At 49.2% G+C, this 17,083-nt stretch overlaps 1 protein-coding gene across 7 annotated transcripts; it reads left to right on the plus strand.

The window, feature by feature from the left end:
- Positions 1–47: 47 nt before the first annotated feature.
- Positions 48–16,418, plus strand: SH3GLB2 (SH3 domain containing GRB2 like, endophilin B2). Of its 7 annotated transcripts, none has more exons than XM_081339923.1 (11): positions 48–253; positions 4,666–4,807; positions 5,506–5,634; positions 6,132–6,265; positions 6,408–6,500; positions 9,529–9,591; positions 11,943–11,966; positions 12,228–12,317; positions 12,893–12,993; positions 13,978–14,245; positions 14,411–16,418. In XM_081339923.1, the coding sequence occupies exons 1-11, from the start codon at positions 191–193 to the stop codon at positions 14,516–14,518; spliced, it is 1,215 nt and encodes a 404-aa protein (XP_081196049.1). In that variant the 5' UTR covers positions 48–190; the 3' UTR covers positions 14,519–16,418. The 7 variants fall into 7 exon arrangements, with proteins under 7 accessions (XP_081196049.1, XP_081196052.1, XP_081196053.1 ...); XM_081339921.1 differs by lacking the exon at positions 48–253 and adding an exon at positions 347–526; XM_081339925.1 differs by lacking the exon at positions 48–253 and adding an exon at positions 347–526 and having other exon boundaries at positions 13,978–14,152.
- Positions 16,419–17,083: the final 665 nt, after the last annotated feature.

A 17,083-nucleotide genomic window follows, 5' to 3' on the forward strand; every position in this document is an offset into this window, starting at 1 on the left:
TGCCTTTAAGGGGCTGCGGGGCTGGCGGGGCGGGGAGGGGCGTTCGCGGCGCTCGAGGCTGGCGGCCGTTCGCTGGCGTTGCTCTCCGCCTCCTCGCCTGCCCGCAGCGCCAGCCCCGCCCCGCCGGCTCGCTCTGCTGCGGGGAGAGCCAGCCAGGCAGCCGGCCGTCGCCTCGCCGCTTTCCCACGCCATGGATTTCAACATGAAGAAGCTGGCATCGGACGCGGGCGTCTTTTTCACCCGGGCGGTGCAGGTGAGGCGGGCAGGCGGCCAGATCGGGGCGCGGGGGCTCTGCAAGCGGGAGAGCCGCGTCTTTCCCCGCCTGATCGTCTGAATCGGACCGTTGTCTGAAGCTGGAGGGGGTGGGAAGCTTCTTTGGGCTCTAATAATGACACTAACGACCGTAATGCACGCCTGCAAGGAGTGTCAGGGTGCAGGAGGAAGAGGAGGAGGCGGGCAGGCTGCCTTGTTTCGCCCGCGTGCCAGAGAAGCGTGGGAAGGGAATGCCAGGCAGCAAAAGAAACAGGTCGTGTTTACAATTCTTCCCCACCCCCGGAAACCCGGGATCTGACTTAATGCAACATGCCTGGCTGGGCCAGTGAGGACGGATGCATGGATGGGTGGATCGGGTTGCAGTTGGTTGGCTGGATCGGTTGCGAGCTTCGTGATTGTGTGAACGAGGCCTGCTTCTGCTCGGACGCTACAGGTCAGCTTCCCAAAGGACCACCCAAACAGGCTGAACCAGGATTGGGGTGGGGGGGGGCGTCCTGCAAAACTCGCCTTGGAGCCTCCCCTTACATCTCTCCTTGTCTGAATGAAGACAGAGAGCAATGTTCATGTTTGTTTTTGTTCCAGCTGGGTCGTGTGGATGGGGGTGCACTAAACTAGCTGGCTGCTTTCGCCCACAAAGGTTTAAGCTATTATCTGGCCCCGTGGCATTTTGCAACTGACTATTTCCTTAAAGACTCCAGTGGGTGACTGTGCAATCTTGCGTCCCTTTCACCTTTTTAATTTGGGGGTTTGTAAATGCTACTTTCCCAAAGGCTGCAGCCAGAGAAGGAAGCAAACCCTGGTCTGAACACACCTCAAACATATGGTACCTGTCCTACTGACCTTGCAGTTTAAACTTGGAGGGGGAAAAAGGCAGTAAAGATTACCTGGAATACCACAACCCGGTCCTTTGGGAAGGCCATCAAAGAGAATTTGTTCCGCAGATGTCCCTCTAGGTTGCATCTGATCCTCCAACTGATGGGACTTTTATTTCTGTTCACTGGAGGTGCTTGCTAGACAAATGGACGTCTTCCAAAGATTGGGCTCTGTTGCAGAAGACATAATATATAAAGAAGTAGATTAGAATGAAATATGGCTGGTGTTCGGAAGAAGAGGAAAAAATTATAGATATTGGGTAGGAATTCTTTGTCCCAGCCTCTTTTTCTGACTTGTTAATGAGGAAGGAGTGAATTGAATAGCTTGTATAAACTCCAAATCCAAGCAGAGAGCCAAACTGGCTCCTGTTGTTTCTGAAAGCAAACAGGTTTTGCCTTTCCTTCTGGATTTGCTCAGCTCTGCCATTAAACCATCCCACAGTCTGCTTCCCCCCCCCCCTTGCATCTTGTTAAAAAAAACTGGACTAAAGGTGCCTCCAGACAGATGGTTTGCAGCTTTGCCATCCAAATTATTTATTGCGGATCGTTTCTCTTCTGTTTTTTCAAGATGTCACAACTTCAGGCAGCTTGGGGGTTGATAAGTGTTGATGAAAATGCAGGATTTTGTTTATTGCAATATATATGTATTTTTATTATACTGAAATATATATACAGTATATTTTATTTAAAATGTATTCACACTGTAATATATATTTGCAATGTTATACGGCTATTTAATATATAAATTTATTGCAAAGCATATTTGCAATTTTAGATAGGTTACTATATATGTATATAAAATATATATACATACATAGTTACGTATACACACAGGCAGGCAGTCTGGGACAGTCACTCTCGGCCTAGCTCACCTCACAGGATTGTTGTTGTGGGGAAAATAGGATGAAAGAGTATTAGGTACTTTTGCTGCCTTGAGTTGTTTATAAAGAGATGGGATACAAATAAAACACATGCAATAAGATTAGTATTTTATTTTATATATATAGGCAATATGTTTGCAACATTAGGTTAACATTTAGGCACAAATTGCAATGCATGTTTACAATTTTATATTATTTCATAACAATATGTTGCAATACATATTGTTGTCTTTATGTGCACAAACTTCCATCTTATAGAGTCATTCAGTCCTTTGTTTTTGTATTTTAAAAAGGGGGAGGGGGTGATCTTTGGAAAGAGGATGAAAGAAAGGGGGACAGTTGGGGTAGAGACAGGAAGTATTGTTCCCCTGTTTGCTTCGCAGCTAGTGCAATTCAGTGCAAGGCTTGGCTGAAATCAAACATTAGCCCCTTCGGGAGTTTGCATTGTTCTCCTTTTATAGCCGCTGCATTGACCGTGTTCTGGAAATAACCCTTTGCAGAGTTTGAGCCCAGAGAGTTGCTTTTTTGCAACCAGGCTTGTTTGGGGGGAGGGGGGATTTTTATTTTCTAAATACGGTAAAAGAACAACAACAACAACAAAGCTTTCTAGCTATCATCCATTGGGGTACTATTTAAATTCAATTAACTTCCAAGCAGGGCAGGCAGCCTGACCTGCATTTAGGGAACCTCGAGATACAGGTATTCCTTCATTTACTGAGCGTTTCAAGTTACGATGGCAGTGAGAAACAGTGACTGATGGTGGTTTTTCACACAACCGTTCCAGCATCCCCAGGGTCACGTGATCAAAATTCAGGCACTTGGCAACCAACATGTACTTACGATGGTTGCAGCCTCCTGGCCGTAACCGCAATTTTGGCCCCTGAAGACCGAATCTCCCCCAGGATGGGAGAAATCCTTCTGCGGAATTCCTAACCTTGGGGTTTGGAATGATGGGTAAGCTAACACACTGTGCAGTTTCCTGTTTCCACTTGACTGAGCCCCAACCGCAGAGGTTGAGTTTCGGAAACCGGGCCGGCTGGTAATTTATCAGCCAGCTGAAAGCTGGTGAGGCTCTCTGGGTGCTGAGTCACCAATTAGCTCTCTTGGGTGGGGCTGGCTGGTCAGTTCCCAGGAAAGCTTCAAGTTGTTTTTGTGTACCCTTTCCAGGAAAATAACAATACGCATCGGCATCCTCATTGCAAGTGGCGTTTAGCTTTTAAAGGTAGCATTTGGATGTGGGAGCCGTCCAGCGTCCAGCTGGCTTCAGAGGAGTGGAGAAAAGATCTTCAGATGTGAGGCGTTTTTGGTTGTCCTCCCCCAAAATGGGGCAAAAACTCACTTAACAAATTTAATTGAATATATCCAGTGAGGGGATTCAAATAGGTGAACAACCGGTTCTCTGTGTGGATGCCACTTCCATTCTAGGCCTGGTCAGCAAAAAAATGAGCTCCCAGTTCTGCCGAACTGGTGCAAATTGGCTGAATCCCACCACTGAACGTGTGTGTGTGTGTGTGTGTGTGTGTGTGTGTGTGATCAAGCCCCTGACTTCATGAGTAGCTCATTATCCGCCCTCTCCTGCTGTGGAGCGATCCGTTTAGCTCGGCAGTTACAAGTCTCTCTGCTCCTTTGGGGAAATTTTCCCTCAAGCAACTGTTTTTGGCATAAAATATTAAACTGGCATTGTTTGGAGTTTGTGCCAGGTTTTTTTTCTCAGTTCCTAATGCTCAGATATAAATCAAGGTCAGAGTTTGCAGACCTTAAAACATCTGCAGATTCCCCCTCCCAGCCACGCCTCTGGATCCCATTGCGCCCTCTCTCCAAAAGCGATCAGTGTCTGCTTTTTTTCTTTATCGATTTTCTTCATTCATTCATTCATTTGGCTTCTACATCTGCCCATCTCAATAAGTGTCATCTTCCTGTTGCAGAATCAAAAGACAAAAAACATGCAATATTTTATCGCGTGTGTGTGATAAGAGCAGGGCGTTTCTCAGCTTGTCTTTGGGTCTTCCATGGCAGCCATTTTTGTGAGAGCGCTGACAGCAGCATTGCAAACACAACCATGTCCGTACCTAAAATACGGTTTGGTGAAATCTTGGGGACCACAGTGCCTCAGTAAAAAATTCCCAGTATCCCAAATTGAGGAGTTTTATTTAAATAGAATAAATTTGTAAAATTAGTCTTTGGGTCAAGATTAGAACTAGTCCTTGACTTACGACCACAATTAAGCTGAAATTTTCCATTGCTAAGCAAGACAGCTAAGTGAGTTTTGACCCATTTTATGATTTTTCTTGCCCCGGTTAAGTGAATCACTGCAGTAGTTAAGTTTGTGACACGGTTGTTATGTGACACCGGCTTCCCCATTGACTTTGTCAGAAGGTCACAAAAGGAGATCGTATGATGCTGCAACGGTCGTAAATCTCAGTCGGTTGCCAACTGGGTTTTGATCACGTGACCCTGGGGACCGTGCAGTGGTCGTAAGTGTGAAAAACGGTCATAAGTCACTTTTCCCAGTGCCGTTGTAACTGAACAGTCACTAGACGGTTTCTAAATTAAGGACAAGCCGTATCCAGAGGCTACTTTTCGAAATACGGTGTGAGGAATGGGCTGTTTCATGCCTGCTTCTCCTTCTCTTCCTGCAGTTCACGGAGGAGAAACTCGGCCAGGCGGAGAAGACCGAGTTAGATGCACATTTTGAAAACCTCGTGGCTCGAGCAGACACCACCAAAAACTGGACCGAGAAGATTTTACGGCAGACGGAAGTCCTGCTCCAGCCGAACCCTAGTAAGCAGAAATTAATTCCGTCATTTCCTTCGTCCGAAATGGGGACACTTGACCACTGGAAGAAAGCTGGCCGTGCACAGTCACTGGAGGCTTTCGAGAAGAGACTGGACTTTCCTACTTGTGCAGGGGGTTGGACTAGAAGACCTCCAGGGTCCCTTCCTACCCTGTTAATCAATCAGAATCCACAGAGATAAGTAACCATTTTCCCTACTGTTCTGCTTCTTCTCAAAATTATTCACAGACTCCCATTTTAGGATAATTTCAGTTTGGTGCTCTTCTGAAGGCTATGGAATGGCAGCACCCAGAATCCCCCTGCCTACGTGTCTGGGGGATTCTGGGAGTTGCAGTCCAAGCATCGCTGGACAGTTGAAGGGCAATAAACAGTTTAAATTGGGCCTTTTAAGACCTGTGGCACATGCATATCATATGTTATCATGGTATATAATAAAAAATATAACTAACAAATAACGTCTACTGTCGAACATTTTACCTATCGACTTATTTAACAGATTTATATAGCCCTTCGCTTTAGGCTGATTGTTTTTTGGAAGAAAGGAAGCGGAAGTTCACTTTCATTTTTCCGGGCGACATAAGCAATAAAACGGGACAGTTCTCAGAGTCGCAAGGGGTGGCTTTCCTTCTCCTTGTCCAGACCTGCCCAGCGTGTAACACAACCGTGTCCGTCCACTTTCTTGCAGGTGCCCGAGTTGAGGAGTTCCTGTACGAGAAGCTGGACCGGAAGGTCCCGTCTCGGGTGACCAATGGGGAACTTCTGGCTCAGTACATGATAGAAGCGGCCAGCGACTTTGACGCAACCTCTCCGTATGGTGAGTCCTGGCCGGGGGAAAAGCAGGGGGTGACCTATCCCTCCTCTGCTTGTCATGGTTCCCTTTCTCACGTACTCAGCCGTCCGTCGGAGATGTTGAGCTTTGCATTGTTTGAGGGAGGGGTTGGGCTGGATGAGCTCAAGAGGGCTAATAAAAGGAGAAGATTGCAGGCAGCGTTGACTCCCTGCCCAGAATCTGATTTAGTGTTGGGAAAGAACAGAGGAATTTGACAAGCAAGAAAACTGCTGTTTTGTGGCGGGATGTGTCCACCCTGAGGCTGCTTTTCCATGGGATTCCTGCCTCGAGTGGGGGGTTCGAATCCGTGGCCTCAGGGGTTCTTTCGAATCCAGCAATCCCACCTTTGGGAGGGGAAGAGTTGCATTACTGGGGGTTCAGAAACAGAGGCTCGGCAGCTTCCTTCCACTTAAGACTTTGAAATTCAGCCCAGCTTGGATGGGAGACCACCAGGAAATGCCAACAGTGCCTTCTCTCGCTAGGCAAAACTCTCATCAAAGTTGGGGAAACTGAACGGCGCCTAGGAGGAGCTGAGCGGGACTTCATTCACGCGGCTTCCATCAATTTCCTGACTCCTTTGCGCAACTTCCTGGAAGGAGACTGGAGAACCATTTCGGTGCGTACAAACGGAGGGCAGGAAGGATCCTAATTCAAAACCGCCAAAGCACCAGTTTGTGGAATCGGAATACAGAATGACATCGTTGGGAGGGACCCTGGAGGTCATCTAGACTGACCCAGGACTTCCTCCATTTTTCCAGAAAGAGCGACGGATCCTGGAAAACCGTCGGCTGGACCTGGACGCTTGCAAAGCTCGGCTGAAGAAAGCAAGGGCTGCGGAGGCGAAAGCCGCGGTAATTTTCTTCCTCTCACCCCCCCTCCCCCCCCCGGCCTGCCTGCCCCACCACTCTGAGCACATATCTGTCAGCATGTGGCATGCGAGCCCCCGGCCTCCCTTCTCTTTCTCGCCCACCGGATGGGCTGTGTTGTGCCTGTCTCTGTTGAGGAAGGGAAAGGCTGAATACGTTTGCTATGCCTTCTGCCCCCCCTCCAAAAGAAGACATGGTTTCCCTTGTGCAACAGAGTGCGGGGGGGGGGGGGGAGAGAGCTGGCCCCATTTGCAAAGTATTTCTTGGGGATGAACGGGTGCAAAAACCCAGGACGACCAGCCAGGGAGGGGAAAGCCCCTGGATACAGGCACTCCTCGACTTAACAACAGCTCGTTTAGTGACTCTTTAAAGTTACAATGCACTGAAAAAAGTGAGTTATGATCTTTTTTCACACTTACGATCAAAATTCAGATGCCTGGCAGCTGGTTCATATTTATGACGGTCGCAGGGATCCCCTTTTGCGACCTTCTGACAAGAAATGGGGCAGCTGGGTTCACTTAACAACCAGGTTACTAACTTATCAGCTGCGTGATTCACTTAACAACGGAGGCAAGGAAGGTCCCTGCGATGGTGGTACGTGCGAGGATTAGTCAAAAGTCCCTCTTTTCAGAGCCCCATTGTAACTTTGCTCATAAGTCGAGGACTGCCTGAATCGGCCTCCTAACTAGGCGATCGCTTGTTTAGACATTCTCTTAATGACCACTGCAAAACCCTCACCAGTTACGACCGTGATGCACAAAACGCCATTGCAGTCGTAAATCGAGAACCAGCTTTACTCGCCCCAGCAGGAACTGCAAAATCCTGTGCAAAAAAATAGCCAGTTTTTCCGGCACAACTTTTTGCAGAGTTTCCACCCAGTTCCTCAGTTCAGCTTTCTTTCTCAAAAGCTGACCTCCTAGTCCTCATCGAACACTTAGACCTTCCAGGAGCTTAACCAGCATCCAATTAGGAACGGTCCTGGCCTATCCAGGGGGGTGATTTAAATCAGCCGGAAGCGATTTAACAAACTTGGTTGGATGCCAGAGGTTTCGTTCCTTCCTGCCTGCCTTGCTTCGTTTCCCTCTTTGCTCTTCTGACTATTTTGTCCTTCCTGTGTCTGCTTTCCACTAACCTCTGCTTTTGTTTTGTCCTTTTTGTTTGATTATTTTGCTTTCGTCTGTAATTTTGCTCAGTGTGAGGGAACTGTGAGTATTACTTGTGCTAGTAGTGCTGTGACATTATTATTATTGTCGTCATCATTATCGTTATTTTTGGACGGACTGCTCCTTTTGGATTGAACTTTTGGGTGCATGGAGAGAATGGGGGTGCGGATTGGGGAGGGTCTTCCCTGCAACGGGGGCATATAGCCCCTTCCTCAAACATGGAGCTGGGTGTCAAATGCAGGATTGCTGGAAACAGGACTGTGTGTACACCGTGCTGGCAAAACGCTAACGTTTGGTTTTGTTCTTTTTTCCAAGTTAAGTTTCTAGTCCTTAAGAGGTACGAAGAAATGGTTGGAAAGGAGGAAATGGCATCTCAGTTTTCTGGGCTGATCTCTTTTTTTGAGCTGCCTTCCATAAGAAGAGGTGGTGGCTTTTTTTTTAAAAGGAACCAGGTTACACACAGCCCTGTTTGGGTGTGGGGGAAGGGGTGTGAGAACAGTGTGCATGGGGAAACAAGCCGAGAGGGACATGGGGACCTTTAGCAAGGAATGGTGGTTTAGGCCTTTGATTGACTACCATGGACTTCTAGCTGAATGTATTGCATTTATTTTGTTTTATATCCTGCCTTTATTATTTTTATAAGTAACTCAAGGTGGCAAACACGCCTAATACTCCATTCTCCTCCCACTTTTCTCACAACAACAACCCTGTGAGATGGGCTGGGATACACTGCCTTGGAATGTGGAGGTCTCATTTCCTAAGCGCCTTGTTTCATGCAATGAGTTAGAATAGATCCTCAGTTTTATCCATTCCGCACCCCCGCTCCCCCCATGCACTTTATTTATTTATTCTATTGCACTTTTAAACTTTTATTTGACTGTAAACTGCCCAGAGTGGCTGTATTAGTGAGATGGGCTACATAAATGTCCAATAATTTCATAAATAAATAAAGTCATTCTGAAGCCAGGGCCGTTACAGACATCTCTTTAGAAAAACGCTAAGGCTCCAGCAGCTAATTATTTCCATCTAGCAAGAAATCGGTGTGCCTTTTGCACCCTTGGGCACCCGTGCCGGTCGACTTTTGAGCGTGCAATATTTTTTTTAAGGATTTATTTTGTGGTGCCATCCTGCCCATCGGATTCCGGCCCCTGTCCGCAGAACATTTCGTCCACCTCCTCCTCCTCCATAGGCTGGCCTACAGGGATTTCGAAAGCATGAAACCTGCATGGCTGGTGTGGAATTCGGCACTGCCTTTTATTTTATTTTATTTTATTTCTTCCGCCCCCAAGTTTCTGGTCCTCATGTTTTTGGAATGCCGTATGTCTGTGTGAGCAAGCAAGGCTGAGAGCGGGAAGAGGAAAAGGCGCCGGCTGGGTGACGTGAATTTCTGCGGTGTGGCTGCTCCTCCCTGCTTTTTCTGGCCTGCAGGATCCGTAATTTCATTTTCTGCCCTCCAAAGAGAATCGGGCAGCTTCCGAGGGTTTAATCAAGTCATTATTGTTCTGCTGTTCGGAACCAAAGGGCATCTCGGCCTCGGCTCCTTTGAGACTGGGGGGAATTTCAGATTCCAGAACGTTCCAGCCAGCATGCTAACTGGGGAATTCTGGGAGTTGAAGTCCACCCATCTTAAACCAGGCTGTCTGGAGAACGTTGGGACCTTTCTTGACACGTGCCAAGCCCTGAGGACAGGTGGAAGAGAATTGGGAGGACCCTCGGACTTCAGGAGACCCTCCCAACCGTCCCCTTTGGGCCTGGGGGACCCAGAGGGGGCCCCTTCCTCACCAGTTCCCACGCCCCTCCTCTTTTCCCGACGCATGCTGTGTATGTGAACTTGTATTCCCCCTCCATAGGCGGTGCCCGACTTTCAAGAGACTAGACCTCGTAATTACATTCTCTCCGCCAGCGCAGCCGCGGTAAGACCCGTCCCCATTCTCGCCCCCCCCCATCTGTCCTCGGACATCCCTTCTCCCCCACCCACCCCCTTCCTTGCCAACCTGGATCGAGCACCGGCTGCATCCAGCATTTTAACGTGAGCCAAGCGATCCTCGAAGCACTCGGGGCGACATGACGGCAGTGTTCCAATATTTGGGGGGCTGCCACGAAGAAGGGGGTGCAGCTGCTCTCCAAAGCACCTGCAAGAAGCAACGGATGGAAACTAATCAAGGAGAGAAGCCAGCTAGAGGATCTTCTGCGTGAAACACCAACATAGGTGGTGAAGTCCCAAAGGTGCTTTTTCAAAAGGCAAAACTGGACTTGCTTAGTTTTCCCTTGAAGACGATTCGCTTCTCATCTTCAGTTCGGATTGCAGTTCAGTTCTGACTCCAGTTCAGTTCAGTCAGAACTGAAGAAGCTTCTTGGATGAGGAGCGAAACGTCTTCAAGGGAAAACCAAGGAAGTCTAGTTTTGCCTTTGGAAAAAGCACTTTTGGAGCAACCATGACCTGGATCACTGGGAATATCCATAGAAATACATGTAGGTGGTGCCTCCTGCTCTCCCCCCTCCCAATTAATGGGAGACATTTAAAGAAGAAAAAAACCAGTTGCCACTTTAGAGTACTTGGCTTTCACCCAACCCACCACAGTGGGGTTCCTTCCCAAAGCAATTAAGGGGTGCCAGCATTGTCCACCCATTCAGACATTCGTCTGGTTCCTCTGGGTTTGCGGCTGTGCTTCTGCCTCACGTTAAAATGTCGGAACTTCAAAACAAACAACCCTTCCCCATGTCCATGTTCTGCCTTGCTGACACTCCCGTTGGGAAGGAACCAGGTTCAATCTAGATTCAGGGAGATTGGAGGGGTGTGATGCAGCGGGTCCCCTGGGGCTTTGTAAAATTTAATCTCTTTTAATATTTGTATTCATTGTTTTTATTGTTGTTTTATTGTTGTTAGCCGCCCTGAGTCCTTCGGGAGATAGGGCGGCATACAAGTCCCATAATTAAATTAAATTAATCCTGGCGTTCGCTTTGCAGAGGAATTGCTTTCTTTTCACACAGCCGTGCTGGGGTGGCATGCTGGCTGCTCCCCTAAATCGTCACCCCAGGGGGAAGGGGGCCTGTCTTTTCCACGACGGTGTTTCTGCTCCAAATTGGCAACTTTGGGGAAGAAGCGCCGGCTTTGCTAATTTGGCCAAAAGAAGGAGGAGGCAAAATGTTGGACGTGGATGGGGGACATTCAGTGCTGGTTTATTCTGATCCAGAGAAAAGACCGGGAGTCTGTAGAGTCTTTTGAAACCATGGTTCCTCTTGTTTGGCCCTGACAGCCAAGCCGGATCACTCTGCTGGGAGCCAGCCGTGTGCTGCAGCCGCCCAATAAGCCAACGCAATCCTGGGCTGCATCATCGGCTTCTCACGGTCACATGACCGTGCTTGACGATGATTCTTTTCCAGCAAAAAGAACGCAGACAATGGGATTGGTTAATGACCCCGGCGTGGTGATTTATTTAACGGCCCCTGCAAAAAACAAAGTCATAAAATCAGTCCCCGATTCCTCCTTATTGACCTGCCCGACTTAAAGCTTTGATTCCAAGCGGAGTCGAGTTCTCCCATCGTTTTCTACAAACGTTTTCATAAATGTCCTTGTGAATAGACAGGGCTGGCTGGGGAATTCTGGGAGTTGAAGTCCGCAAGTCTTAAAAGTTGCCACGTTTGGAGTTCCCTGGTTTACACCATTGGTTTCCTGTGTCTCTCCATCCAAAATCTGCAGTTGGGACGTGGCCCACCGTGGGGGAACGTTTTTGCTGTGGGAAAGAAAGGCACCCACTTCCCCCTCCCTCGGAACTGCTGCTTTGCATGGCGTGTTGCATTTTGCAGTGAGCTTTTGTGCCAGAATCCCACCAAAGTGAGCAGATGGCCTTGCAGGACCCTTGATGGTCCATCGCGAAGAACGAAGACTTTCTCATAACGCCTGGGACAGGACGGGAGGTCTCCAAGCCTGGCCACGTTAAGACTTGTGGACTTCAACTCCCAGGATTGCATGGCTGGCTGGGGAATTCTGGGAGCTGAAGTCCACAAGTTTTAAGTGGCCAAGGTTTGGAGACCCCCGGTCTACCTTAATCCCAACACCTGGGGAGGGGGAAATGGAATGGTCTCACCATCTGGGGAGGGGGCTGCTGCCGTCTGCCACTCTGGCTGGGGGACGGGCCAGCTGCATTCCCACGGTCCCCCCTGTTGCGGCTGCCCCCGAGGCGGCTTCGCGGTGTCGAATGTTGGCGGTTTGGTGTCTTCCGATGTTGACCTGCTTTTCCGTCTGTCCTGTGGTTCCCCACAGCTTTGGAGTGACGAGGTGGAAAAAGTAAGTACTACCAATATTCTGGTATTCCTCTTTTTAAAAAATAAAAAAATAAAATCCAAAAATGTTGGTAGCCAAAAATAAAAATCCCTGGCAGTTAAAAAATAAAACAAAACGGTGTTTGGTCAATAAAATGCAGAAAACGGGCTGAAAAGTCTTATCGGGGTAGCGTGGGTGGGGGTGGATATATTTGGAATATTTGGAATATTCCCAGCAGCCACGGTGCCCTCATTCGAAGGATGCTCCATGGTTTGGTTTTTGCAGGCGGAGCATGAACTGCGACAGGCCCAGACGGAGTTTGACCGACAGGCCGAAGTCACCCGGCTTCTCTTGGAAGGCATCAGTAGCACGCACGTGAGTTTTTGATTTGATTCTTACGTTTATCTGCCCCATCTCGCCCTAGGACTGTCCTAGGTGGCTTCCAAGATACAGATAATCCTCGCCTTAGTTCATCTAGTGACCGTCCAAAGTCACAAGGGCCAGGGAAAAGGCAGCTTATGACCTTTGTAGCGTCCCCATGCTCACGTGATCAAAATTCAGATGCTGGGCAATCGATTCGTGTTTACGACGGTTGCAGGCCAAAGAAATACAGGCAGCCCTCAACGTACGACCACAGATAAGCCCCAGATCTCTGTTGCTAAACAAGTTGTTAGTTGACGGAGTTTTGCTCCATTTTACAACCTTTCTTGTTAAGTGAATCACTGCAGTTGTTAGCAACAATTAAAGGTGGGCTGTCCCTCGTCTCTCCATCCCTCTGCAGCCTCCCTGCTGGCTCCCGTCCAAAATCTCCCTTGGGGTGGATTGAGAAGGGGTCCAAGGATGTTCTAAGCACTCAGTTTGTATCAGTGCCATCTTGTAAAAACACTGAGGACCTGCTGCTTGGAATCGGCTTCCTTGGACAATGAGCTGGCTTTCCTTCCCCTCTCCAGGTCAACCACCTCCGGTGCCTCCACGAGTTTGCAGAAGCTCAGACCACGTATTTTGCGCAGTGCTACCAATACATGTTGGACCTCCAGAAGCAACTGAACAGGTAGCTAAATGGTCGGGGGGGGGTTGTTGCAGTTGTTGTTTGGTGCCGCTCAGGGTATATTAAAGGGAGGATATTTGGTGTGTGTGTGTGTGTGTGTGTGTGTGTGTGTGTGTGCCATGAATGGGATGCTAAGGGCCAGAGGTAGCCCTCTTTGGAGATTCCTGTCCCCCGCTGAGTCAGCACTTGACAAATATGGCCAAACTTAAAAGGTTTTGGAGGGTCTTCAGAAAGGTTGATGGTCCTCAGCAGTTTTCGGAGAGTGAGAACAATTGTGGGTGCTCCACCACAGGAGGCTTTTCAGAAGAGACTGGACAATTATTTCTCTGGAATGGTATAAGGCTCCAGCCTTGAGCAGGAGTTTGGACTAGATGACCTCTGAAGTCCCTTCCAACCCTATTATTCTGTGTTCTGTTCATACTGAAGTTCAGAAATTTGAGTGGATTTTTTTTTCATTTGTTGCCTTCTGTTCTGTCCCTCCCTGGCTTTCAGCTCCAGAGGAGAAATGTAAGTAAAAAAAAAATCTGATTTTTTTCCCCCCAGTGGTTTATTTTTAATGGAAACCATTTCAGGGTTTTAACCTTCCTATGATTCCTGTGTTTGTCCGCTTGTGAATGCGCCAACACTGCAGGTTTTCAAGAAGAGCCTGGACAGCCATCTGTCCAGAAGGGGGTCTGCTTGAGAAGGGGGTCTGGACTAGAAGACCTCCGAGGTCCCTTCCAATTGTGTTATTCTGTCGTTGCTTGGTGGCCCAGTTCACACAACTCAGTTGCTAAAGCTGGCAGTGAGAATCCCGTGGCTTGGCTTAGCAGAAGAGTCTGTGCATCCTCAGAAAACAGCCAAGTTGATGTATTGCGTAAACAGACTATCTCTTGTTCCCACGAGTCCCCCACTCACACACGGCGGCTGCAAGGGCTGGAACTGAGTTAAGCGAGTTGAACCACCCGAGCCGGCCACTTCCCTGCCTCTGTTCCTTCTCTCATCCAGGCTGCCGGGGACCTTCGTGGGCAACACAGAGTCCACGTCGCCCCCGCCCAACGCTGCTTCCCCGACAGGCATGGCCGCTGCCACGGGGCCCGCCGTGCCCACCCTCCCAGTGGTGCCCACGATCGCCGGGGCACCCAACTCAGCTCCGGGGGTTGAAGCGCTGAACCCCAGCGAGGTGAAGCCCCCCACCAGCGGGACCCGGAGAGCCCGGGTGCTGTATGACTACGAAGCAGCGGACAGCGGCGAGCTTTCCCTCCTCTCGGATGAGGTTGGCACCCCCGTCCTCTCGTGCCAGGCGCGGGTAGAACGCCCGGCGCCTGGGCAGCCCTGCAGAAATCCACAGCCCCCGGCTCGGCTGTGGCTAACGTAACCCTCTGGACGTTTGGTTAGGGTTAGGGCAACCCGTGACCCCCTTCCGTCTCTTCTCTTTCAGATGATCACTGTGTACAGCCTCCCAGGGATGGACCCTGACTGGCTGATTGGAGAGAGGGGGAACAAAAAAGGCAAGGTCCCCGTCACCTACTTAGAACTGCTGAGCTAAACACGCCACCTGGCAAGGACTCTTCAAGCAAAACCCTCGTCTCTCTTTTTTTTTTTTGTAACGGCTGAAACTGATTCATTCCGAGATCACTCCCGCTCGCTATTTATTATTATTATTGCTGTTATTATTTTGGGTTCTTGGGATGTGTGGATTAAGGCCCCCAAAGGAGTGAAGGGGTGAATCCCTTCCGTTCTCCAGGGCTTCAGAGACTCCCCTCCATTCATCCTGGTTGGCTTTGAGAATTGTTGGGAGTTGCTGGGAAGGCATCCCCAGCCCCGTTGGGGATGGCGAAGTGGGGCCATGAGGACTAGCCACTTTACAGATCCTTCCTTCCTTCCTCCTTCCTTCCTATCTTCCTCTTTTCTTTCCCCCTCCCCCCTTCCCTCCTACCTTTCTCCCCCTCTCCTTCCTTTCCCTTTTTCTCTCACTATTTCCCTCGTCTTGTCTTTTTTGGAGTCTTCAATCGATTTTAGACATTCCAGGGGGGTGATGTAGAGAAAGGAGTTTTTTCCCTGACTGCAGTCCAAGCCCCCCCCCCCCCACCGTGCATCCAATTCCATTCCAAAACTTCGAGCCGGTTGGAGAAGAAAACTTTAGCTTTGGACGCAGAAATCACACACACACACACACACACACACACACCCTCCTGATCCATCTTGATAGAAAGATCCTAAGAATTTAACCAAATCTGCAACTCGGCTGAAGTTTCCTTAACGGTTAAGCTTTGATTCCCTGGCCGTGCACCATTTCCACCTCTTGCACTGCCTTCTTATGTGGAAACACACCACACAGACAGACGCACACACATCTGCCTGCAGATTGAGGAGCCCGGACTTGTCGTATCTCTTCACGCCCCACAGCTCAATCTTTGGGTGCTTCTCCCAAACTCGAAGCCATATGTAGAGCCAGTGTAAACCTAGCACAGAGCATGGAGCAGATTCAGCCGTCGCTGCCCGACGGCCTGGGGCTGTGTGGCCCAGCGCTTGGCCGGCCTCCCTGTGTGCTTTTAGGCTGATGTCGGGTCGCAGAGCCCTTCCGTAAATGCGTTTATTTCGAATGACTTGCAAACGTTTCTTTGCTTGCCGGTCTGTTGTGTCGTTCTCCCAGTGGGCTTCATTTTATCCCCTCCGAGTTTCTTCTTAAGAGAGCCACACGGGGCTTAGGTAATTCTGCTCTTTCTGGAGATGTGTTCCGCACTGGGAACAGAAATTCAGGATTTCTGAACCTTTCCTGGAGGAACAAGCTGAGTGTGGGACATTGCCAAATCTATTGGGCGGAGAGGTTTGGTAGGTGAGAGACTCCTGCTCGGTATAATCTTTGGGCAAAGGATGTGGCTTTCATAAGCCCGTTGATTTGAAAATACTTCCCAATAAGATCCGGTTCCACAGCAGGAGCTCGGAAGCTGCTTGGGGAGCCGAAATCATGAATCCTAGAAATGAAGATTGGATCTTAAGCTGTTTAGCAGCAGGGGGATCCACCACCACCACTCCCAGTGTAAAACATTTTATTGTCCTTCCTAAGTTATAGATGCTTTTCCTGTGTGCTTGGTTTAAAGCTTCTGCACGGTTTACCCGTTTGAGCGGTTTCTTTTTTTGCGTTCTCCGGTGCTTGGCACGTATCCCTGGTCTGGGTCAGGAAGGCCTCTGCCTGCTGGGACCACGGATCTGGGAAACCTCACCAGGAAGCGGCAGCAAGTAACCGAGGCCCATTTTTCTGTGCGGGGGCCTCTGGGGGTGCACCCCATCTTTCCTTGCAACTGTTTGTATTCTGCAAAGGTTCTGCTTTTTGTTTTCTTTCTTTAACTGCAGACTTGGAAGTGGGCCAAAAGCTCAGATGTAAAGGAAATGCCTGAAACTCTTGTTACTGCTGTTATCTTTGATTAATAAAAAGTTAGAGCTGCTATTCGCTTCGGCTGACTTATTCCAAAACAAGCAGGATGTCCATGACTCTTGAGCAAAAGGGTTTTTTCCAGGTTAGGCAGAAATCCAGGACTCCCCCCCACCCCAGCAGTTAGGGAAATGCAAGAAGTCCTCAGCCTTAGGATCACGACAGAGCCTAGGATTTCTGTGCTAAATGAGACATTTCTTAAGTGAGCCTTGCTCCATTCTACAAACTTGCTTGCCGGCTGTTCAGTGAACCCGGCTTCCCTCGCTGACTTTGCTTGTCAGGTCCCAAAAGGGGATCAGGTGATCCCGGGACATTCCAACCGCCCTAAGTACATGCCAGCTCCCTGGATTTTGATCACACCATCAAGGGGATGCTGCAAAGGTTGCAACTATGAAAAACTCAGGTCTGCTCACCACCCAGCTCTGAAGTGCCAACAGATGTTCCACCCACCCCTGGGATGACATGGCTGCTTTTCAAGTACTTGGCAACGGTGAGCTTTTACAACAGCTTGCAACATCCCACATCACAACTGCAATCTGCAATGTTTGTGGCGTTTTTGCCAACGTTTGTGAGCATTTAGTTCTGGCTTTTGGTAAAAACAAAGGGTTGGCTTAGCAACCGGCATTTGCTCAATAGCCGGGCCCTGACTTGACCACGGTGGTGATTCGCTTAACAAAC

Source organism: Vipera berus (assembly GCF_964194415.1).
Source record: "Vipera berus genome assembly, chromosome: 15".
Classification (NCBI taxonomy): Eukaryota; Metazoa; Chordata; class Lepidosauria; order Squamata; family Viperidae; genus Vipera; species Vipera berus.